The 18,782-nt window shown below is 50.9% G+C and overlaps 9 protein-coding genes across 9 annotated transcripts; 2 read left to right on the top strand and 7 right to left on the bottom strand.

Annotated features, from left to right (window-relative positions):
• Positions 1–651: 651 nt before the first annotated feature.
• Positions 652–2,295, bottom strand: BO79DRAFT_277352 (uncharacterized protein; the record flags this gene model as incomplete). Its single annotated transcript, XM_025687814.1, has 1 exon — positions 652–2,295. The coding sequence occupies exon 1, from the start codon at positions 2,077–2,079 to the stop codon at positions 652–654; it is 1,428 nt and encodes a 475-aa protein (XP_025534557.1). The 5' UTR covers positions 2,080–2,295.
• Positions 2,296–4,399: 2,104 nt separating this feature from the next.
• On the bottom strand, positions 4,400–6,384 carry BO79DRAFT_182332 (allantoate permease family MFS transporter; the record flags this gene model as incomplete). Its single annotated transcript, XM_025680218.1, has 8 exons — positions 4,400–4,495; positions 4,548–4,728; positions 4,789–5,137; positions 5,198–5,617; positions 5,674–5,734; positions 5,786–5,930; positions 5,989–6,084; positions 6,135–6,384. The coding sequence occupies 8 exons, from the start codon at positions 6,382–6,384 to the stop codon at positions 4,444–4,446; spliced, it is 1,554 nt and encodes a 517-aa protein (XP_025534556.1). The 3' UTR covers positions 4,400–4,443.
• Positions 6,385–7,478: 1,094 nt separating this feature from the next.
• Positions 7,479–8,534, bottom strand: pyrG (orotidine-5'-phosphate decarboxylase pyrG). Its single transcript, XM_025680217.1, has 2 exons — positions 8,239–8,534; positions 7,479–8,169 (listed from the first exon to the last, which is right to left on the bottom strand). The coding sequence occupies exons 1-2, from the start codon at positions 8,393–8,395 to the stop codon at positions 7,493–7,495; spliced, it is 834 nt and encodes a 277-aa protein (XP_025534555.1). The 5' UTR covers positions 8,396–8,534; the 3' UTR covers positions 7,479–7,492.
• A 253-nt stretch (positions 8,535–8,787) lies between these two features.
• Positions 8,788–9,555, bottom strand: BO79DRAFT_290962 (MAPEG family protein). The gene is made up of 3 exons (XM_025688947.1): positions 9,478–9,555; positions 9,268–9,403; positions 8,788–9,208 (listed from the first exon to the last, which is right to left on the bottom strand). Exons 1-3 carry the CDS (start codon positions 9,507–9,509, stop codon positions 8,918–8,920), a joined length of 459 nt encoding a protein of 152 aa, XP_025534554.1. The 5' UTR covers positions 9,510–9,555; the 3' UTR covers positions 8,788–8,917.
• A 314-nt stretch (positions 9,556–9,869) lies between these two features.
• On the bottom strand, positions 9,870–11,825 carry BO79DRAFT_182326 (putative diacylglycerol O-acyltransferase (DgaT)). The gene is made up of 4 exons (XM_025680216.1): positions 11,348–11,825; positions 11,242–11,282; positions 10,177–11,179; positions 9,870–10,127 (listed from the first exon to the last, which is right to left on the bottom strand). The coding sequence occupies exons 1-4, from the start codon at positions 11,622–11,624 to the stop codon at positions 9,928–9,930; spliced, it is 1,521 nt and encodes a 506-aa protein (XP_025534553.1). The 5' UTR covers positions 11,625–11,825; the 3' UTR covers positions 9,870–9,927.
• Positions 11,826–12,087: 262 nt separating this feature from the next.
• Positions 12,088–14,689, top strand: BO79DRAFT_182322 (WD40 repeat domain-containing protein). Its single transcript, XM_025680215.1, has 4 exons — positions 12,088–12,404; positions 12,499–12,614; positions 12,688–12,888; positions 12,950–14,689. Exons 1-4 carry the CDS (start codon positions 12,311–12,313, stop codon positions 14,357–14,359), a joined length of 1,821 nt encoding a protein of 606 aa, XP_025534552.1. The 5' UTR covers positions 12,088–12,310; the 3' UTR covers positions 14,360–14,689.
• BO79DRAFT_160131 (uncharacterized protein) lies at positions 14,619–15,086 on the bottom strand (the record flags this gene model as incomplete). Its single annotated transcript, XM_025678973.1, has 2 exons — positions 14,619–14,739; positions 14,797–15,086. 2 exons carry the CDS (start codon positions 15,084–15,086, stop codon positions 14,619–14,621), a joined length of 411 nt encoding a protein of 136 aa, XP_025534551.1.
• A 271-nt stretch (positions 15,087–15,357) lies between these two features.
• pex8 (putative peroxisomal membrane protein Pex17) lies at positions 15,358–17,724 on the top strand. The gene is made up of 3 exons (XM_025688946.1): positions 15,358–15,495; positions 15,558–17,004; positions 17,058–17,724. The coding sequence occupies exons 1-3, from the start codon at positions 15,422–15,424 to the stop codon at positions 17,640–17,642; spliced, it is 2,106 nt and encodes a 701-aa protein (XP_025534550.1). The 5' UTR covers positions 15,358–15,421; the 3' UTR covers positions 17,643–17,724.
• A 165-nt stretch (positions 17,725–17,889) lies between these two features.
• BO79DRAFT_160032 (protein-S-isoprenylcysteine carboxyl O-methyltransferase) lies at positions 17,890–18,710 on the bottom strand (the record flags this gene model as incomplete). The annotated part of the gene is made up of 2 exons (XM_025678972.1): positions 17,890–17,978; positions 18,056–18,710. Coding segments are annotated over 2 exons (744 nt in total), but the record flags the coding sequence as incomplete, so codon positions are not given.
• Between the last annotated feature and the right edge of the window lie 72 nt (positions 18,711–18,782).

Below are 18,782 nucleotides of genomic sequence, written 5' to 3'. Positions count from 1 at the left end.
AGTGCGTCCAAGTGTGGTTGTCAAAGCGAGCTAACAAAGCATCAAGCAGAACAGAAGAGGAAGGCAAAGACGTGGACAGCCGTGGGATCATCCCAATTAGGAAGCCTGCAGCAATCGATAGAGGGCGTGGCGATTCTTGCTGTTGAAATAGATTGGATACAACAGAAAGCTGAGTGACAAGAGGATAACGCTTTGGGGGATTCGGAAGTCGAAGACACATAGCGCCCTAGTCAGACTTTAGCTCATCAGTATCAGCCATTCAGGATTTTAGGTTAGGTCTGTGAATATATATCCCACGCACTGCACGGAAAGTCAAGTGAGAGTTGTATTGCGTAGAGGATCAACGGCATGTTGGCATCCCTCACGGGCTGAAGAATATTATCGCCTTCCAATAGGATGAAGTGGAAGAGACTACCAGGCTGCAAGGGAAGGTCAATGCGGAACAAAACAGGAAAGACTACCACCAAACCATGCAAACTCTTTCCCTCTTCCTACCAATCACTACTGGTTATGAATAAAATCGAGTGATAGTAACTGATGATGAAATTTGGGAAATCAAGAATACACTATCTCGAGCCGAACACTACTAGCCATTCAGACGGACATTTTGACCATGTCCGTAGCCACCAATCCTCGCATCGAGTCACCCTTTCAGCAAAGCAACGGCGACCATTTTTCCTCTGGGCCAGTATATTCAGCAGCATAATCTATAGCCCACCAAACCGGGTCCATGCAAGCAAGTATCATGTACGTGCTTATGATGTTCAGGCAGCTGCAGTCGGTGTACTTCGTCTCATATGCTTTACCAAGGAGCGGCACGCGATCTGCCCAGGAGGTCTTCTTATCATACTCATGACAACCAGGACAGGTCTCAAAATGAGCCAAACAGTTGCGCAAAAGTTCGTCATACCTATCTTTGTTGCGACACCGGTTGCGGAGGTCAAAGTCGTGCGGATGAGAGCTGGGCGGTAGCGGGTTCATACTGTTCAGGAAAGGGTCGCCGTAAGGATCGTCCGTGGGCTGATTGTTCGCATCGTGGTGTACCAAGTTGTCAAAGAGTATTGGGGTCCTATACCGCTCCATGTAGACCTGCCAAGCCAGGACACGGCCAGCAATGTAAATTGCCCAGTCTGCTTCATTATCAACAGCCCAAGCCCACACATCAATGCAAAATCGGCGGAATATGTTGTTCGCCGGCACACCACGATGAGAACTGACGACTGTAATGATATTGTAAAACTCATTGGCCGCGTTGTCATGCCGGTAATCGCATGCATCATGCATGTATATCTTTGCAATGGCGACAGCATCGATAGTAATGTCATCTCCTATCAGAGAGCCTTGCTCTAGTCTTGCTTGCAGAGTCAGAGGCCGAGCAGCAGAGTTAATCAGTCGATAACGGATGCTTTGCAGTTCGTCTTCTGGCCCTTTCATTTTCTCTGCCTTCGGGTGAAGAATGTCAAGATAGGTAGACTGTGCGGTTGCCAACCAGGCATCCATCAGCCTGTGATGTTCTCCACCATGGGGATGGCAACGATCAACATGAGCGATATATTCTATCAAGCGCTTGGCAGACCTTTCAAGCACAGGGTGCATATCCTGGCAGAAGTGATAATAATCGGGAAACGAGGCTAAGATGGCGCATGTGCCAGTTTCCAGCAAGCAGTCCTTGCAAAAGACATTATTATCGACTAGGCACCAGGAGTATCCATATATCACCTCAGCAATTGCATGCCAAACCGGAGTGTCTGAGACATCGTACGCCTCAGCTATGGATCGCAGGTGGACTCTTCCGCGTGGAATCAGGCCAGCGCGTGGAGGCGCCTTGACAGGACGAACAATGTTGGAAAAGTCCTTCAGGATGCGCGTCCATGCCAAACCTTCTTCCTTTATAACTGATCTCATGTGCGTGTCGTAGCATCCTATCGGGTTTTCTGGATGAATCAGCTGGGGCCCAACAGTTGGGGTCCAGGATTCTCGGAGTCCAGGAATCGCCAAGATACTGGACACCACCTGCTTCTGTGTTTCGTCTCCACTTTCAACGCAGTAAAGGTTGGGTCCGAAAAGGCCTATCTCCATGCTGCGTTGCTTTGATTGATTCAAATGTCAATTGAATGAACTTTGAAAGTCAAGACAAAGAGATTTCGTGAAAGGAGATGATCAAGTTTGTCCCAACTACTTGGATGCTCTGAGATCAACAGTCAAAACCAAGTAGTATTGACGAGCATATCTATATTCATACTGTGGACAAGTTAACCTGGGCAAATCTGAGCACTGATACCAGTAGGCGGTAACTGCCACCGATACAGATATCCGCGTGAACGGTTTCAGCGCCGCCACTTTTTCTGCAATGTGATAGTACTATCCTACCCCTCCTCGTAGTTCGTTGGTGATTGTAACGGAAGAGGGGGCTTTGCATTAGTTAGCACAAATCTAAGTAGGTGCATATGTTGTGAAGGCGATCTATCTCTGCCAGCCACTGAAATCTATCAAAACACTGCCAATCTTAGGCATGTAGTCACGCTCTTTGACCATGACTGGGGCCGTTGTTACATCGGAGTTTGGGAATTATCGAAAGAAAAAGCAAAGAAGGGGGAGCGAGCGGGAGCAGTTCGTCCATGGAGTACTAGTTTTAGTATTAGATCTGCTAGGACAGTGTCTCACAGTTCATGTATGCACCTTCAATCACAATCAGTATCCAATAACAGACTGAAATGTAATCTCACGATGAATGACTTGGAAGCCACATATTCATCGTATTCATCATAGGTAAAGACTATCGTTGGGCGGCCTGATTGAAGGATGATAGATCTGTGCGCTGTGAGGATGATACTTCACGCATGGCGAATAGTATCGAGTACGCTGCTATTCTTCGAATCTATATGGATCCACTCACCCTCTACCACCACTACTCAGAAGATAGTCATGATCACTGAAAGCATATGTGGTGTCGCACCAACCATAAGAATTCAATGAGCTCCGACTAAATATGCCTGACGGGCGGCCGTCTTTTTAGAAGTTCTACTTCCAAAAGTACTATGGCAAAAGGCCTTTGCGTAGAGAGTTGACTTATACCAAGAAGATGGTGGGATCGACGAAGGTTCTGTCCACGTATGAATTGGTAGCCTAGCAATTGGAGTGCCAACCACTGCCGTTAATCATTTTTGAAATACTATCATTATTGATTGTTTTTCCTTCGTTTCTTTTCCTTGTTACTATTGTGCCGTCGGGGATTCGGAGCAGGGTCCTACTTGCCTTGCACACTTCCAAGAAAAATGCTTACCGTCGGGGTTTAGTTCTTCCTTTCGAGCACCCATTCATGTGGTCAAGATCACATCCTTGACCACTACATCAGAGCCCGAAGGCGAGACACCATCATGTTGTCAACAGGAGCACAACCGAACCCAACAATGTATCAGCTTGGCTCACAAGACCTGCAACCAGCATTGGATTTAGCGAGAAATAATTCATGGCCGGACGCTCGAAGCCCATTTTGGCAATGTAGTTGAAGCAGAAAAGATAGCTGTTTGCTCGAAGACGGTATTAACATGATGATGTGCCAGGCATACAAATGGAAGCTTACCTAGTACGTTCAGTCAAGTTCAGCATAGTAGATATGATCCAGAAAGTCCCATACTAGCTGCCTATGCGCATTAGTGAAATTCTCTCTAGCATTAAATAGATGGACTTGAATTCGGATCTTGGAAACACCTTTCGATATCACACAGAGAAAAAGCCCCTTAGAAAGAGCCCATGATTTCTGAGCGGAGCCAGCCTACAAAGTATGATGATAACGATCGGAGATTGCCTGACTTGTGTGTCAGCAAGGGATAACATCATGGTTGTTTGCCGAATGTGCTGGTATCAGAGATATCGATGTTTCGGCTTAGCTACTACTAGTATCCCCGCATCGGCTCCAGAAATATCGCCGACAGGATGGTATCTCCCCTCACAGTGCACTAACTATGAACTAACATCGATTTCATAACAATTCTCAGCAGAGTGGATGGTGCGTCAACAGCGGATGATTTTCTTAATGGTCATTCGATTTAATGAATTGGTCACGAAGTAGTTATGGCTTTGATTCCTCCAGGGTAGCGATCGGTGGTGGTGGGCCTGTGGGTTTGGATGTTGACCCACTGCGCTGCATCCCCCGCAGTCTCGCTTTGACTGATCGGATGAGTTACGGAAACCCTCTTTGTCCCCTCTACGGTTGCATCGATGGAGTACTGGCGTGTTAAGGGGGGACAATATTACTATTGACCTTAGTAGGAAAATAAGACATGAGAATTGGCAGGACATGTCAACCACCGGGTTATGTGATATATCTTCAGATACTATGTACTTGACTAAGGGGGAATACATCATCACCAAAAAACATTGTGATCATCAAATATGGCATTAACAGGCACCAGGCCTTGGGCGAAAGGAATTCAGCTATTCTCACAAAACATAGACAAGTTCGTGGTTCTCCCAATCAGTAAGATCCATCCATCTGGTATATGGTTAGATAGATATTCCACAATATCAGGAATGCATTGACTTACTCTTGGTTCTCCATTGGCGCGTAGCCCGGGCTTGCACGGACACGGGCCTTCTTCTCGTTCTGTACACGGTACCACCACCAGATGAACGCGAGAATGAACAGACAGACGCCCCAGCAGACGATGATGGTAATTTCTGCAGGAACATAGCGGGGTGCGTCTTGGGGACGGAAGACTTGGGGGCCTTGATTATATGTCCGTCAGTTGTGATGTTCCATCAATACGAACTGGAATAAAAGCATACCGATAATGTTTCCTGCACAGTATCCAATGAGGTAGATCGCCGCAACAGTCGTCTTCTTCGTGTAGCCAGCTACGTTAGACGAAATCATGGCGAGCAGTGCCACAAACGGCGTGGCGCTTGCCAGCGTCATGTAGTAGCCTAATAACCGACCAACATTATTCGTAAGAGGGAGTGCAACAACGAGTATCATGCCGATAATGGAAGCTATGAGGCCGCCCGTGCTGCAGAGTAGCCGTTGGTTTGTATATTGCCCGAGAAAGCCGCTTCCGAGCAGGGAGATGACTTCGATGGCACCGGCGGGAACACCGTAGATAAGACTCTGTTCTTCCGTGTATCCGAAGCTAGTGATCTATGGCAGCCGGACTGGTCAGTACATGGCAGTTTGAGTTAGGAGTAAGGGCAAACGAACCAATTGGCTGAAGAAGTTCGTAATGCCGCCGTTCGGGATATCAGCGATGAGGGCATAGAAAAAAAAGGCCCATGTCATAGGGTCTAACAAAGCTTCCTTCACTTGGTGAATCTTGAAATGCTTGTTTCCGATTCCTTGCTGATTGACACGCACACGCGCAAGGGCAAGGACACGGTCTTCCTTCTTGAGCCATCTAGCGTTGAGCTGATTGTCTGGAACGACCCAGAGGAATATCAGTCCCAGACAAACAGTCAAAAGGCCAGTCACGAGGAAAATAATTTTCCAAGGCTCAATGGAAGAGCCATGGCGGTCGGTCCCAACGGCAATACCATACGCAACCAAGCCACCAAAGATCTGACCCCATCCGTTGAAGCTGAACCAGATGTTGACTCGACTGCCTTGCTCTGCTTTGGTATACCACTGTTTATGCGTAAGAGATCTGAAAGTTGGCTCAGCCGGATGGTTGTGGCACTCACCTGAGAGGTCAGCAAAGCAAAACCGGGGGTGACAGACGCCTCAAAAACACCTAGAAAAAATCTAGAGGTGATCAGTAAGTGAAGTGAAACATGCTTCGAAGAGGCTATTTACCGGATAGCAATAGCGCCAGAGAAGTTATTTACTGCGGCAAAGCAGCATAGGATCGCTCCCCAGATTATAATGCAAGCGGCAGAGTACTTTCCCAGTGGAAGTCTCTGGAGGAGCCGGTTGGTCGGGTATTCCCATGCCAGGTAGCCTTTATTGTGTCAGTCCAGTGTACCATATATCATGTTGGTAGTGTGTGGTGGACTAACCGAAATAAAACAGACTGCCAAGCCATTGGTAATCGTCGCCGACGAGGTTCAAATCTGTCTTGATGCCCATAATACTAGCATAGGATAATGTTGTCTCTGCCCATCATTAGTATGAACCTTGGGAGGCTACCGCGGAATACACTAACTGTCTAAGAAATTCATTCCATAGACAAGACACATGATTGGCATGATGTGCCAATCAATTATCCGAAGTATCCTTTTGTTTGTCTCCTCATCGAGTGTGATAACTTCACCATGGAGGTCTTCGAAAACCGCCAATGCCTCGTCTGCATCCTTCGCGTGCTCCGCAATTGTCGGGTCAATTTTCTCTGTTGTGCCAGTCTCCTCATCCACCGTCATCGGTGGGGGAGACTTTTCAGTCTTCTCATCCGCCATGTTTGATCTTGGCCAAGAAAGGAGAGTCAATTTGGTGACCGCGGCAGCGGGGAAGAGGGGAGAGGTTGTTAGTAGTCGTCGGAGAATTTTCAATCTGGCGACAGCTGTCTCCTTTTAAGGGATGCCAGCTCATTCCGAAAACTCGTCATCCGACCCCATCGGAAGCACAACGAGGCGAGTTTCTTTTATCAACTTGGCGCAGGGGGTCTCAGTCGCAACCTCGGTGATAAGCCGCTGGTCAATGTCATGTTATCTGGTATCAATCTGGGGTAACGGACGAGGAGCTTATCGATGGAACCAATGGGTCCACGTCTCCCAGCCGAAGGCCCACTTAGAGTGTCTTGGTCAGGGATGAGGGGAAGCACTGAGATGGCTCATGGGTGTATTAGTTAGTAATGATGATGAGGGGAAGTTGGGAGGAGATCGCGAGAAGGTTGGGGCGACACCAATTGGAGACCAATGAGGACCGGCATCGGGGTCTTATCCATTGGATGAAGTAGCCGAGAGCAAGCTCGAGCATCCAACTAAACTAGTAAAGTTTCACGGGAGGCGATAGGACAAGGATGGGAATGGAACGATGGAAGGATAGGAGCTGCATGGATCGGCCCTTATCACGCGACGGACATGGCGTCCAACGCCCGGATGTGACGTCTGGGGCCTCGGGCTGGGGTGACTGTCTAGGTAACTTTTGCATCGATCAGGGAGGAAGCAATTCCGGAGGGCAAAGTCTTTGATTTCGCCATATATTCTCGGAAGTACCGTACTTCAATTGCAGTGACTGGTTGGGATGCAGTTGAAGCCGAATCAGCATTGCTTATCTGCGACAACAATTAAGCTTATCACCGCCCTTATCAGCCACCCGTCGCCATTTGCTCTACGCAAGAGTTACAGGAACAAGTACTTCGCAGCCTGCTTATCTGCATCAAATCGTCGTACCGCATTAATCCCGTGCCACCCTATAATAGCCTGCAGGATCAATACCGTTTTGACATCCGATGCCGCAGTCTGACTACCCGTGCTCGACATTAGTTTGTATGCGTATCGTTGCGGCAAGTTGCATTTCTATATCATTCATAACCATCAAAACTTTTTTCCTCCTTTTATAGTATTAGTTTCCGCCGACACGGGCCAGGTACGCCTCCCAACCTTCCTTCTGGTACTGTTGCGCAGCCTGCACCGGGTCCGGCGCGGCGTAGATACCGCGACCCGCGATAATGAAGTCAGCACCCCGACCGATAGCCGATGCGGGCGTCTGGTACTGCTGACCGAGCTTATCTCCCTTGGACGAAATGTTCACACCAGTCGTGAAGACTACAAAGTCCTCCTCATCCGAAGGAGAGCTGACTTCCGACTGCACCTCACCCAACGAGCGGGTCGACACAAATCCCATGACGAAGTTCTTGTATTTCCGGGCATAATCAACCGAAGAAGTAGTGTACTGGCCGGTGGCCAAGGAACCCTTAGAGGTCATTTCCGCCAAGATCAACAGACCACGTTCGGGGCCGTAGGCGAAGTCCGGTGCAGACGCCGTCTGAGCGAGAGCCTCGACGATGCCCTCGCCAGGTAGGATGCTGCAGTTGATGATGTGGGCCCATTCCGAGATGCGGAGGGTACCACGGTGGTATTGCTTCTGGACAGTGTTGCCGATGTCAATGAATTTGCGGTCCTCGAAGATGAGGAAGTTGTGCTTCTGCGCAAGAGCCTTGAGGCCCTCAATGGTCTCGTCGCTGAAGTCAGAGAGGATATCGATGTGGGTTTTGATCACGGCGATGTAGGGACCGAGACCTGCAGTCCGGTATCACCGTTAATAAGTTTGCATGCAGCATAAACAGGCAGAATGGCGGGTCGGCCTACGGTCAGCAAGATCTAGTAGCTCCTTAGTGGTGGTAACGTCGGCCGAGACGGTCACATTGGTCTTCTTGGCCTCAGCAATTTCGAACAGCCGCTTGGCCAGAGCATTGGGGTGCTTGCTGGCACGGGCAGTGTAGGTCAATTGCGACTTGGAGGACATGGTGTCGGTGGAAGGGTTAATGCGGGGATGAAAGAGGCTTGTGCAATGAGAGTAGCTTGGAGTTTCGACTGATAGGCCCTAATTGGTAGAACCAGAGATGCGCAAATGCTACCGAATAATTTAGCAGCGACTGGCCCTTATAATGAGGTGAAACAAATGACAACAATCAATGTCGAGCAAAAAGAGGAAGCTCAGTAAAATCATCGCGAGCCCCTCCACGCACCAGCCACATCGGGGGTGGATTGCTCCGCCTCCGACCCGTGGGGTTCAGCCACACCTGCAAAGGCGGAGTTCCTTTCCATTGAATGTGCCACACCCGAGGTTCATTGGAGCTCGTATTATTATTCCCTGCTGCACATGGGGAAATAGACCACGTCAATCAGAAAGCCATTGTCATTGTCATTGCCGACCCTAGCAGTACGCATAGTAAACGCGTTGAGTAGTAATATACAATAGTAAAGGTTATTACATATAGCTGGTATAGCCAACACCGCCAATCACACCCACGAAGTCAATCCAAACTTAAAAGTAGGAAATCAACTCCCTCGCGACTCCAAAAGAGGTCAATCCCCAAAGAGCTCCCTGCGCAAGCAAGTAGAAGCTGCCGTACAACCGACCGCGACCCCGCGGCTTGCCGGAGTACACGTATCCGTAAAGGAACAGTGAGCGACCGAGAACCCAAATGCTTCCAAGGCCAGTTGCCAACTGGGGGTACTTCAATCCAGCCACCAGGATGAAGAGCATAGTTTGGCTGGAGTTCTCAAGGAAGTTGGCATGAGCGCGCTGAGCGCAGTTGAACTGCTCAGCCTTGGGCTGCACGATTGGGAATGTATGTTAGCTCGAGGAATCTTGTCCGTCTGAGGTTGGCTTACGTTGGTCTTGCACTGCTCTACGGTCGCATAGCAGTGAGGGTAGGGGCAATCGGCGTTCTTACGAAGACGAGACACGACGGCGCCATGGACGAAGCTCAGGACGGGGATGGCGCCCAGAGCGACGGCAATGACAGAGCTGCAGGATGATTAGCATCAGACTATATGGGACCTAGTGGCATTGTTTGCAGGGATTGTAGAATTGGCACATACCCGTAGTTTTCGGGGACGGTCAGAGTAAGCATGGTGGGATATTAACTTGTAGTGTTTTCAATTTGAATCTGCTATGACTAGGCGGTATTAGGAAGTCTAGAAGAAGCCGAAAGTGATTCAATTTATATAATCGGCGATTGATGGGGCGCAAGAGCGGCCGGATGCGGATCCAGAGCATCCTTGGCGGATCCCTGAAGACCCGACTCCGACAGCGTTGCCATTCACACCCGGAGAATTAGTCAACCGTGAACACGTCCTAGGATGGGCACTACAGTAAGCAAGATGAATGAAACAGAAACACCTAGAAGGTTCTGTTGTGAGGAGCGCCGATGGTACAGAATCATTTACTTTGTTTGCTTTGCTTTTCGAAGAGAGAGAGAGACAAAAAAAGGCTAAAGTTGATGGCATTTATTTACATCTATGGCAAACAGCGGACAAGTACCACTACGTTTACATTCGACTCACACTACCATACTTCGCTTGCCAGGCAAAGAAGTACAGCAATGCTCCCAAAGGCTGGCCGACAAGACAGAAACTAACCCAGAAAATGGAATTGCCTATCACCTTCCCAGTAGGGTCTTGGATCTTCTCCAATGGGGCGGTGATAATGATCAGCGGCAGTTGAAACATCATGCCCGCAAATGCCACACCTGGCTTGGTTAGTTTGGGCCGGAAACAAAGCGGGAGAATAGTTCATACCGATAAAATTATGCGTGGGAATACCCACAAGAACCTCATGCAGGACAGCAGAGAGAGCGAAGACAACCGTGCTCGCCGCAAGAGGATGCCACCCACGACCAACAAGCGGCGAGTAGACATGTCGCTTCATGAAGAGGTATACAGGCCTGTTCCATGACCGCCAATACACCCCAAGACTGGAGCTATTCCACCAATCAGTGTAGAACTCACGGTCTCCGAACCGCATCACCTCGGCCAAAGCATTCAGCAGTGACTGGAAGAGCGCAAAGAACCCAGCCAGCCAGATGATAAGAGAGATCGTGGACAGTTTCATCACGCGCTCCAGTATAGATGCGATGTCCATGACGGCAATCTTGTCGATCGAATTGCGCAAGACGGGAGCCGCATACTGAGCAGATAGAAGCCAGATGAATACGGCTAGGCAGAAGAATTCAGACAGGCGCTTGGCCACGAACGACCACCGGATGTGTGACGACCTGGGGTATACTGGCTGATAAACTAGCGTAGGCGCCAACCAAAAGTAGACCAGGTTCCCCAGGGTGATATTGTTGGGGTATGGACAAGCCGAATATATTTCCGGGAGGGCGGATTCGACAGAAGGATTAAGCATGGCCTCGCGGAGGTCGCGATTGGTGAAGGCATACGAACAAATCTTGAACGACACAATAAGAGCTTGAAGCTCACAAAGGGTGCCAATACCTGGGTGATGAACATAGAAATACACGACAAAGCTCGTAATCCCCAAACTCAGAAGGGTGTTCACGCAGTGGAAGAAGGCGGAGATCCACCATGTGTTTTTGAAGATGCGCTGTTCGCTCTCGTTTGCCTCGGTCGATCCATCCTTCTTCTTCTGGCCAACAATATTCTTAGCCTGTCTTGCCGCAGCCAGCTCTATGAGATAGGAGACGTAGAGGTGGAATGGGACGAGCGCAAAGAGAGCGGAGCCGAGCACAACATCCTGCCTCCGATAATCGTGGCATCTGATGCAGATTAAGACACCATACTATCCGAAGAGGTCAGTTAGGGGCTTGCATGAATGAATGTTGATCCGCAGTTATGGCTTACTTTCATGAAGTTCTCAATGATGAGTCGGAGGTTCATTGCGACTAGATCCGGAAACAAAGCATTAGCCAGAAGCGGACACACGGGTAAGGAGGATGGGCAAACCAACCCAACACTATGACCATAAGATTTCGGAAGCCCAGGAAACTCGCCGTGACGTTGGGTTCGCGACTGAGACTGGAATGCCGAATTTTCGAATGATAAGCTTCCACATGACGATATTTGCTTCTCCTTCTCCAGTTGGTCTTGGTGGCGCCATTCGTCCCTTGGGGAGGATGACCGTTGGAAGCTTTCCCGTTCATGGGCTTTTGCGGGGATGTGTGTATGTCAGTCCCAGTACTGACAGCAGTACTAGGGCTCTGTGAGGCCTCTTGTGTAGGAGACATGTTGATTTTGTTGTGGGAAACGAGCCACTTTTGACAGTGGAGTGGTATCACAAGCCCGAAGTATAGGGAGATTTGTAGTTTAGCAGCTTGTCTGGCCTCGGTTCAAACCAATTGCGGGAAATAGCTTAGAACGTAGGACACAGAATCCCACCAGGGTGTGCTGTCCACGATGGACATGACAGAACACTGGACAAGTTTCAGAGGCGAGGAGGGGGAAAGGAGGGATAGGGTAGTTTTTAAATACTAATAATGGCCACAGGGAACAGCAGCGGGGGTTGCAGGGGAAGAACGCATAATTGCGGCGTCGCAAAGGCCTGGCCTCAGGCCGATCCAGGCCGTTGCGGGCCTAAAATTCATGGCAGCGCAGCGGCTGGCTTTGTCGCGGCCAATGACGGTCGCGCAGCCAAGGGCGGTTGCTCTTCATTCGACGCTCCGACACCCAACGCCATCACCAAAGCGACAATCAAACCAAGCGCTGCTCCTGCTCCTGCTGCATGCACGACATGGTCGATTGGCTCTAGCTGGGGATCTTACCACCAGGTTGAGCATCGGCTAGCTGTCATTGCTTCCTCCCGTTTGCCTCCCCTGTCACTGTCATGCTAGCGACTGTCTCTCCGCTTCCTCCGTCATCCTTTCTTTCTTCCTTGTAAACCTACTACCTGCGTTCGGCAGTGCGCTTTGTCGCAATGGCTTTTTACGACGACCCTGGGAATGATGCCCAGCCATTTGGGAGGCCTCCGAAATCCTACGAAGGGGGAATTGCTGGGCCGCGACGACCGAGTACGTGTTATACGATCCTTTGTCCCGATGCGTTCACATTTGTTTACCCCTCTACCTTCGTTTTTCGTTTGGCGAAGTTAACCGTCAATTGTAGGACTCGTGACGGACTATGGATCATCTATGGTACAATGGATACGCACACGGAAGCCTCGCTATAAGGGTGGTCATCAGATTGAGGTGGAAAGGCCTAGTGCAAGCTATGTTGTGGATGTAAGTGCGACAGACGTCCGCGCACATTCTGATACAACTCCTCAACTGACACGAGCGGAATTCTCTTTGTTAGATGCTCCCACCTCTTGCCCGAGTTCATTCTCCAGCGGACACAATCCCGGTGCGGCATTTACATCAGTCAATCGGAAAATCGAAGAAACCGATCACTGTCGTACGATGGACACCGGAAGGAAGGCGCCTGCTGACGGGAGGCCATACGGGCGAATTCATGCTCTGGAATGGAACTGCCTTCAACTTCGAAACAGTCATGGATGTGCGTATTGCTTGGTTGCGATTATCTGCTGGCCGACGATTTGTTGCTGATGGTTGAATAGGCACATTACGACCAGCTGCAAGCTGGAGTCACCTCCTTAGCTTGGTCTCACAGTCATGACTGGCTGATTTCCGGAGGACAGAAGGGTGACGTGAAGTATTGGCGACCTAACTTTAACAACGTCGAGACGATCGATGACGCACATCACGATGCTGTTCGCGATTTAGCTTGGTCACCCAGTGATACTAAATTCCTCTCCGCATCCGACGACACAACACTGAAGATTTTCGATTTCACTGCGAGAACTTGCGATACCGTTCTTACCGGTCACAATTGGGATGTCAAATCCTGCGACTGGCATCCCACCAAAGGTCTGCTCGTGTCTGGGTCCAAAGACCACCAAGTCAAGTTCTGGGATCCGCGCACAGCAAGATGCTTAACAACGCTTCATAGCCACAAGAATACCGTCACAGCGACGAGGTTCTCCCGCGTAAACAATAACCTTCTAGCCACATCATCTCGGGATCAAACGGCGAGAGTCTTCGACTTGCGCATGATGCGAGATATTTGTATCCTCCGAGGCCATGAGAAGCCCGTCTCCTCTCTAACATGGCACCCAATCCACAGCTCTCTCATATCTACTGGTAGTGAGGATGGCTCTCTATATCACTATTTACTTGATGAACCAAATTTGCCCTCCGGGCAAATCCCTACAATTGCGCCATATGACAGCAACGACCCGGCCAACACGCCGGCGCAGGTGATATACCCTGCCCACAAGGTACAATACGCGCATGGTGCCACCATCTGGTCCCTTGATTGGCATCCTCTCGGTCACATTCTTGCATCCGGGTCAAAAGATAACTTCACACGGTTCTGGTCCCGTGCCAGACCCGGGGAGACTAGTTACATGAAGGATAGGTTCCATATCGGAGAAGAAGCGGCGGAAGCTCAAGGTACATGGAGCCGGGGCTTCGGACGGCGGCAGATGCGTGAAGAGGAAGAACAGGAACTTCAGGATGAGGCGGAGAGCTTGGTCGACCAAAAGAAGCCGGCCGGTATGTCGTCTCTTCCTGGAATTCAATTCGCACCACCTGGCGCCGCACCACAGCCAGACGGGATGGGTTCGATACTGCCAGGGATTGGGGCTCCCCAGCCCCCACCCCAGCCGGGGTTTTCCAATTCTATGCCACAGATGGACCCTGGGCGTTTAGCAGCTCTTTTGTCGAGCCAACCGCCCCCTCAGCCGCACAATTTCCCTCCTACGACTGGATTGCCAGGGTTTCCCATGCACCCTGCTATGTCGGGGACACCCCCGGTGAACGTTGACCTGGCGGAATTGCAGAAGCAGCTTCTTTCTCAAGGAATATCGCTGCCCCAGAACTTCCCGCCGCCAAACTTTCCTGGCATGCCCGGGGGACTTCCCGGCCTGCAAGGGAGCAGTACGCCCGATCACGGATATGGAAGATGATTCCAGCTGCGGCATCTAGCGCTCAAAAACTCGGTTGGCCCGTATAAATGGCGTAATGCCAGATCGCTTGGTTGCTGGCGTGGCCTCAAGAACTTTCAGCGAACATTATGTATGTATTATAGTCGGTTTCGACGAGGATCTGCGCTCTCGGCCATAATAAGACGATCTTGCTGTCCGTGAGTACCTGTTATCGACACAGCAGGTAAGGGAATGTGAGGGAATGTGATGTGGCCATGAAGGCATCCCGATTCGTCTTCGGTCATAGTCCTCCTGGGATAGGGAAGCTAGATAGGATAAGGACCAACACATTGATACCACCCCACAAAAGGGGGATCCAGGTCGACATTCTGAAATTACCCGCTTCATAAACTGCACCTAAACTATCAAATAGTCAGATCACTGCGAGTAGTATAGAACGTAGCATTAAGAGGACTCACACGAGGCCAATTATACTCCCCGCTAAAAGCGCCTCCAATCCACCTATGACCATGTATACTAAGGGAACCGCAAGACAGGCTTTCCAGCTTCTGCACTGCATGGCCACAGCCCAGGCCGCGACCAGCAGATGGCTTGCGCCATAGAAGATCAAGGTCCAGTACAGAGTAAAACGCCAGATATCCTTGTTATAGTAGAGGTAGTATGCACCAGTACTCTTGGTCGGGAAGAGCTCATAGAGGGACGGAAAAGGAGGCGTTTGGTAGTTGATCGGAACCCGATTGTCGGCCATTGGACTGCAAAAAGGCTACCTGGCCTGCCACAAGAGACAATGTAATGTCATAAGACGAGCACGACCTGGTAAATCGGCCGACAGCCACTGATGCGGACATATACCACGGAGGCCAGAAAGGGTCGCGAAGCTGATAAGATCCGCTCGGAACGGAGGAGCTCGTGGTTTGCACTGTTTGCTCCCGGCGCGACGAACCTCGGCAGGTGATCTGGGGTTCTCCGCGGCAACTGGAAGCAGCTGCTTTCCGTTATCTCCCCATACCTCTCCGTCAGTCTCACTTGGGTTGTGTCTAATGTCCACTTTACTGGTTGAACCATTGACGCCCCTTTGACATCATGGCGACTGAACGCTCTTTAGGTGCTCTTCTGAGATCGCTTCAATTCTCATCTGACCTTCAGGATGTCTTCACGTATGATAGCCTCCCCCTCTCCGCACCTCGGCTGCGCGGACGCAACTGACCGACTTCGCTAGTTTACTTCCCACGGCGACCAGCCTTTTGACCGTCCTTGGAAACCCTCTGAATATTACTCTGCTCGCGTCACAGCTGCTAGCAACTCCAGCCATTTGGGACCGTCCTGTCGATCTCCTCACGTGTCGCAAGATCCTCAGCATATTCAACACAGCCGCCATCGCGATAGTACAAAGCGAAGCTTCAGACGATTCGAGGACGCCCTACACAAAGGCCAGAAAGATCGAACGTGAGGACTGGGTCAAAGCTGTCATCAATGGAGCGGATGACAAGTCGCCGCGATGGAGACACACAATCTTGATTGGGGGGCTACTGCTAGGATTCGAGGGACAGAACAGACAGGGGTTGCCGTGGCATGTTCGGCGGAAGCTGGAAAGGGCGCTTGTGACGGCTTCACAGCTTGCGCTTGAGGAGCTGGATCCCCGGAATGAGGTTGACGGTCGTTGTGTCACCATGGTCCTCAACTACACCTTTGAACTGCTGTCTGACTCTGAAAGGAGCAGGCTTGACTACGACGTCTTGCTACCCGTCATGGTCAATGCGACCTATGCATCGCATGAAGGCCTGGAGGGAGGGTACTTCCTAGGTACCGTGGATAAGGACATAGTGGAAGCTCCTGGCAAGCAATTCCAGTGGCTGGCGCAGTCTGACACGTTTGCTCGTGTGACGGCCATTTCATCTAGTCCTCTCGTATCTGCCCTAGGACCGCTCTCCCGGCTCATGGCGCATGCAATAGAGAATGCCAAAGATTCTGGACTGGTCGCGCAAACCTTGGATCATATCACGGACTTTGTGCGTACACTCATGGTGCAGTGGCGTCTGAACAAGTTGTCGGAGGTCGACAAGTCCGAGGAAGCGGAGTTCCTTGACGCTGAGTCCTTGAAGACCACCATCCCGGGACTTTGGAGACTGCTTCGTAACTGCTTGTATTCAATCGTCATTGTGCTCCGCGCTGTCTTGGGTAGAGTGATCAATGACCCTGTTCTGGCTGCTCACCGCAGTGCTCCGTTCATATCCATGCAGGTGCTTCATATACTGCGGAACCTCTACTTCATATCATCCCGCATGGGCCAGAACGCTTCTTCGCAGCACACGTTTGTCACCTTGACAGCTGTGGATATTCTATCACACTACCCCGATCTGGCCGAGAACTTCCTGAGAAGCATCAAACCCAGCGAGCTCGGCCAGATCCCCGACCATCCTATTGAGCGGTGTCTGGACCTGTTCTTCCTCAACACGTCGGAGCTCTTCACTCCCTTACTATCTCCTACATGCAGCGAAGAGCTTCTCGTTGCAGCAGCCGTTCCCTACCTCCCAGCCGGCGGAAATAACCATCTCCTGGAGATCTTCGAAGCCGCCCACAGCACGGTCCTAGCCGTGTTCGCTATCCCGAACAACGCCGCCGTAGCAGCCAAGCATCTCCCGTTCTACATCGACAACCTATTTGCTGTAAGCTACCTTCACATTACCCCTATATTCCTCAAACTAATAATCCATTACAGGTATTCCCCGAAAACCTCTCCGCGCGACAGTTCCGTCTAGCCTTCAAGACCGTCATCCAAGTCACAGCACCCCCCTCCCCAATCGCCAACACCCAACGTCTCCTCCCATCAATCCTCCTCGAAGTCCTCTATGACCGAGCACTCCACGCATCCGACCAACTCCTCCCCCAACCATCATCAACCCAACTCGAGGGCCCCGACCTCGGCAAATCCCCGCCCGTGTCGGAACAAGCAGCGCTGACCCTCGCGCTCATCGACAGTCTCTGTTTCCTCCGCGTCGAAGACCTCGAGGAGTGGCTTCCCCTCACAGCGCAATTACTCAACAGCATCAAGACCCCGGACATGCATAAGCAATGCGTGGAACGGTTCTGGGAGGCGCTGAGTAGCGGCGAGATGGATGTCGAACGGGCACATTTCTGTGTTACGTGGTGGAGTACGCGTGGTGGAAGGGAGCTTGTTCTCTATGGGGATGAATTCGGGGCCGATGCGGAGCATAGGCAGGATGAAGCTGAGGGGCAGGGGCAGGGACAGGGGGCGTATATGAGTGGTGCCCTTGGTGCGGGGGCGAGAGAGAGTAAGCTTTAGCTTTTCCTTCTTCTGTTATAGGGTTGTATATAGGGATGTGATTTTACACAGCATGGGGTCACGATAGCCACGGCGTATGGAGCATTGATACCTTTTGCTATTTAGCGATGAAATCCACTTTTCTTTTTTATTCCTTATATACCATCACCCAAACTAAAAATCATGCAATCCCTCCTTTCTTTACCAACCCCACTCAGAAGAATATTATATGTATAGTCCCAAAGATACCAATATAAAGCACCACGAATCAATGAATCCCCGGAATCCCAACCCAACTCCTCTTCCTATACCGCTCATACTCCTCCCCAAAGAACGCAACCAAGAACTTCTCCTCCCCTACCAAAAACCCACCATTAGCACATACCCACAAACCATGAAACCAGGAAAAGAGGAGGGGGTGGGATCAATCTTACTCCATATCCTCCCACTAAAAAACCTCCACAACACGACCGCATAGGCCAAAAAACACACCCCATTCCCAAGAACCAACTGAGTCCCCAACCCCCACCAAAAGAAGCCAAAGTAACTCGGATGTCTAAGCACAGAATACACGCCCCCCGTGACAAGCACATGCCCCTCCCGTCTCGTGACCTGCACCGTGTGATTAAAGTTACTGCCAGCCTGCGCCATGGCCACGCTGCGGATCGTCTGGCCCAAGACCATCAGGAACAAGCCAACGGCTACTTGGTAGCTTATGAGCGAGGCGGGGAGGTATAGCGGCACCGGACGGGCGGTGAAGTAGGTGTGCGTGAGGAGACATTCGAGGATGGCGGAGCCGTGGGCGATGTGGTAGGTCCAGCCGTTGGAGGTGAGGAGGTAGGCGGAGACGGTGGCGAAGTGGGTGTTGTATGCGGCTGTGGTGTAGTATTCGAGGAAGTGGAAGAGGGAGAGAGAGGAGAGGAAGAAGGGGATGCGCCAGAGGGGGGTGTATAGGGGGTCGCCGTAGATGAGGGGGAGGAGGGTTAGGGTGCTGGTTAGGCCGAGGAGGATGCCTAGGAGGTAGGCGTGGAGGGAGATGCTGGAGAGGGATTTTGGGCCGTGCGGGAGGATGGAGGTGTCTGTTGTTGTTGTTGTGTGGTTATTGTTGGTGGGTGGTGGTGGTGGTCGGTATGGGCGGAATGGTGGTGATGGGGATGGGGA

Source organism: Aspergillus costaricaensis, assembly GCF_003184835.1.
Source record: "Aspergillus costaricaensis CBS 115574 unplaced genomic scaffold BO79scaffold_50, whole genome shotgun sequence".
Classification (NCBI taxonomy): Eukaryota; Fungi; Ascomycota; class Eurotiomycetes; order Eurotiales; family Aspergillaceae; genus Aspergillus; species Aspergillus costaricensis.
Note: the sequence above shows the minus strand (reverse complement) of the source record. Positions and strands in the feature narration are given on the sequence as shown.

What these genes read in the sequence shown, in the direction of transcription:
- pyrG (XM_025680217.1), bottom strand. Translation starts at nt 8,395, where the DNA reads ATGTCCTCCAAGTCGCAATTGACCTACACTGCCCGTGCCAGCAAGCAC. An exon ending in GCTACTAGATCTTGCTGACC is followed by an intron (nt 8,170 to 8,238) that starts GTAGGCCGACCC and finishes ACCGGACTGCAG; the next exon opens with GTCTCGGTCCCTACATCGCC.
- BO79DRAFT_290962 (XM_025688947.1), bottom strand. Translation starts at nt 9,509, where the DNA reads ATGCTTACTCTGACCGTCCCCGAAAACTACGG. An exon ending in ACCGTCCCCGAAAACTACGG is followed by an intron (nt 9,404 to 9,477) that starts GTATGTGCCAAT and finishes ATCATCCTGCAG; the next exon opens with CTCTGTCATTGCCGTCGCTC. An exon ending in TAGAGCAGTGCAAGACCAAC is followed by an intron (nt 9,209 to 9,267) that starts GTAAGCCAACCT and finishes CCAATCGTGCAG; the next exon opens with CCCAAGGCTGAGCAGTTCAA.
- BO79DRAFT_182326 (XM_025680216.1), bottom strand. Translation starts at nt 11,624, where the DNA reads ATGTCTCCTACACAAGAGGCCTCACAGAGCCCTAGTACTGCTGTCAGT. An exon ending in TCTTATGGTCATAGTGTTGG is followed by an intron (nt 11,283 to 11,347) that starts GTTGGTTTGCCC and finishes TTCCGGATCTAG; the next exon opens with TCGCAATGAACCTCCGACTC. An exon ending in TCATTGAGAACTTCATGAAA is followed by an intron (nt 11,180 to 11,241) that starts GTAAGCCATAAC and finishes CTCTTCGGATAG; the next exon opens with TATGGTGTCTTAATCTGCAT.
- BO79DRAFT_182322 (XM_025680215.1), top strand. Translation starts at nt 12,311, where the DNA reads ATGGCTTTTTACGACGACCCTGGGAATGATGCCCAGCCATTTGGGAGG. An exon ending in TGCTGGGCCGCGACGACCGA is followed by an intron (nt 12,405 to 12,498) that starts GTACGTGTTATA and finishes CGTCAATTGTAG; the next exon opens with GACTCGTGACGGACTATGGA. An exon ending in GTGCAAGCTATGTTGTGGAT is followed by an intron (nt 12,615 to 12,687) that starts GTAAGTGCGACA and finishes TCTCTTTGTTAG; the next exon opens with ATGCTCCCACCTCTTGCCCG.
- pex8 (XM_025688946.1), top strand. Translation starts at nt 15,422, where the DNA reads ATGGCGACTGAACGCTCTTTAGGTGCTCTTCTGAGATCGCTTCAATTC. An exon ending in GACCTTCAGGATGTCTTCAC is followed by an intron (nt 15,496 to 15,557) that starts GTATGATAGCCT and finishes CGACTTCGCTAG; the next exon opens with TTTACTTCCCACGGCGACCA. An exon ending in ACATCGACAACCTATTTGCT is followed by an intron (nt 17,005 to 17,057) that starts GTAAGCTACCTT and finishes AATCCATTACAG; the next exon opens with GTATTCCCCGAAAACCTCTC.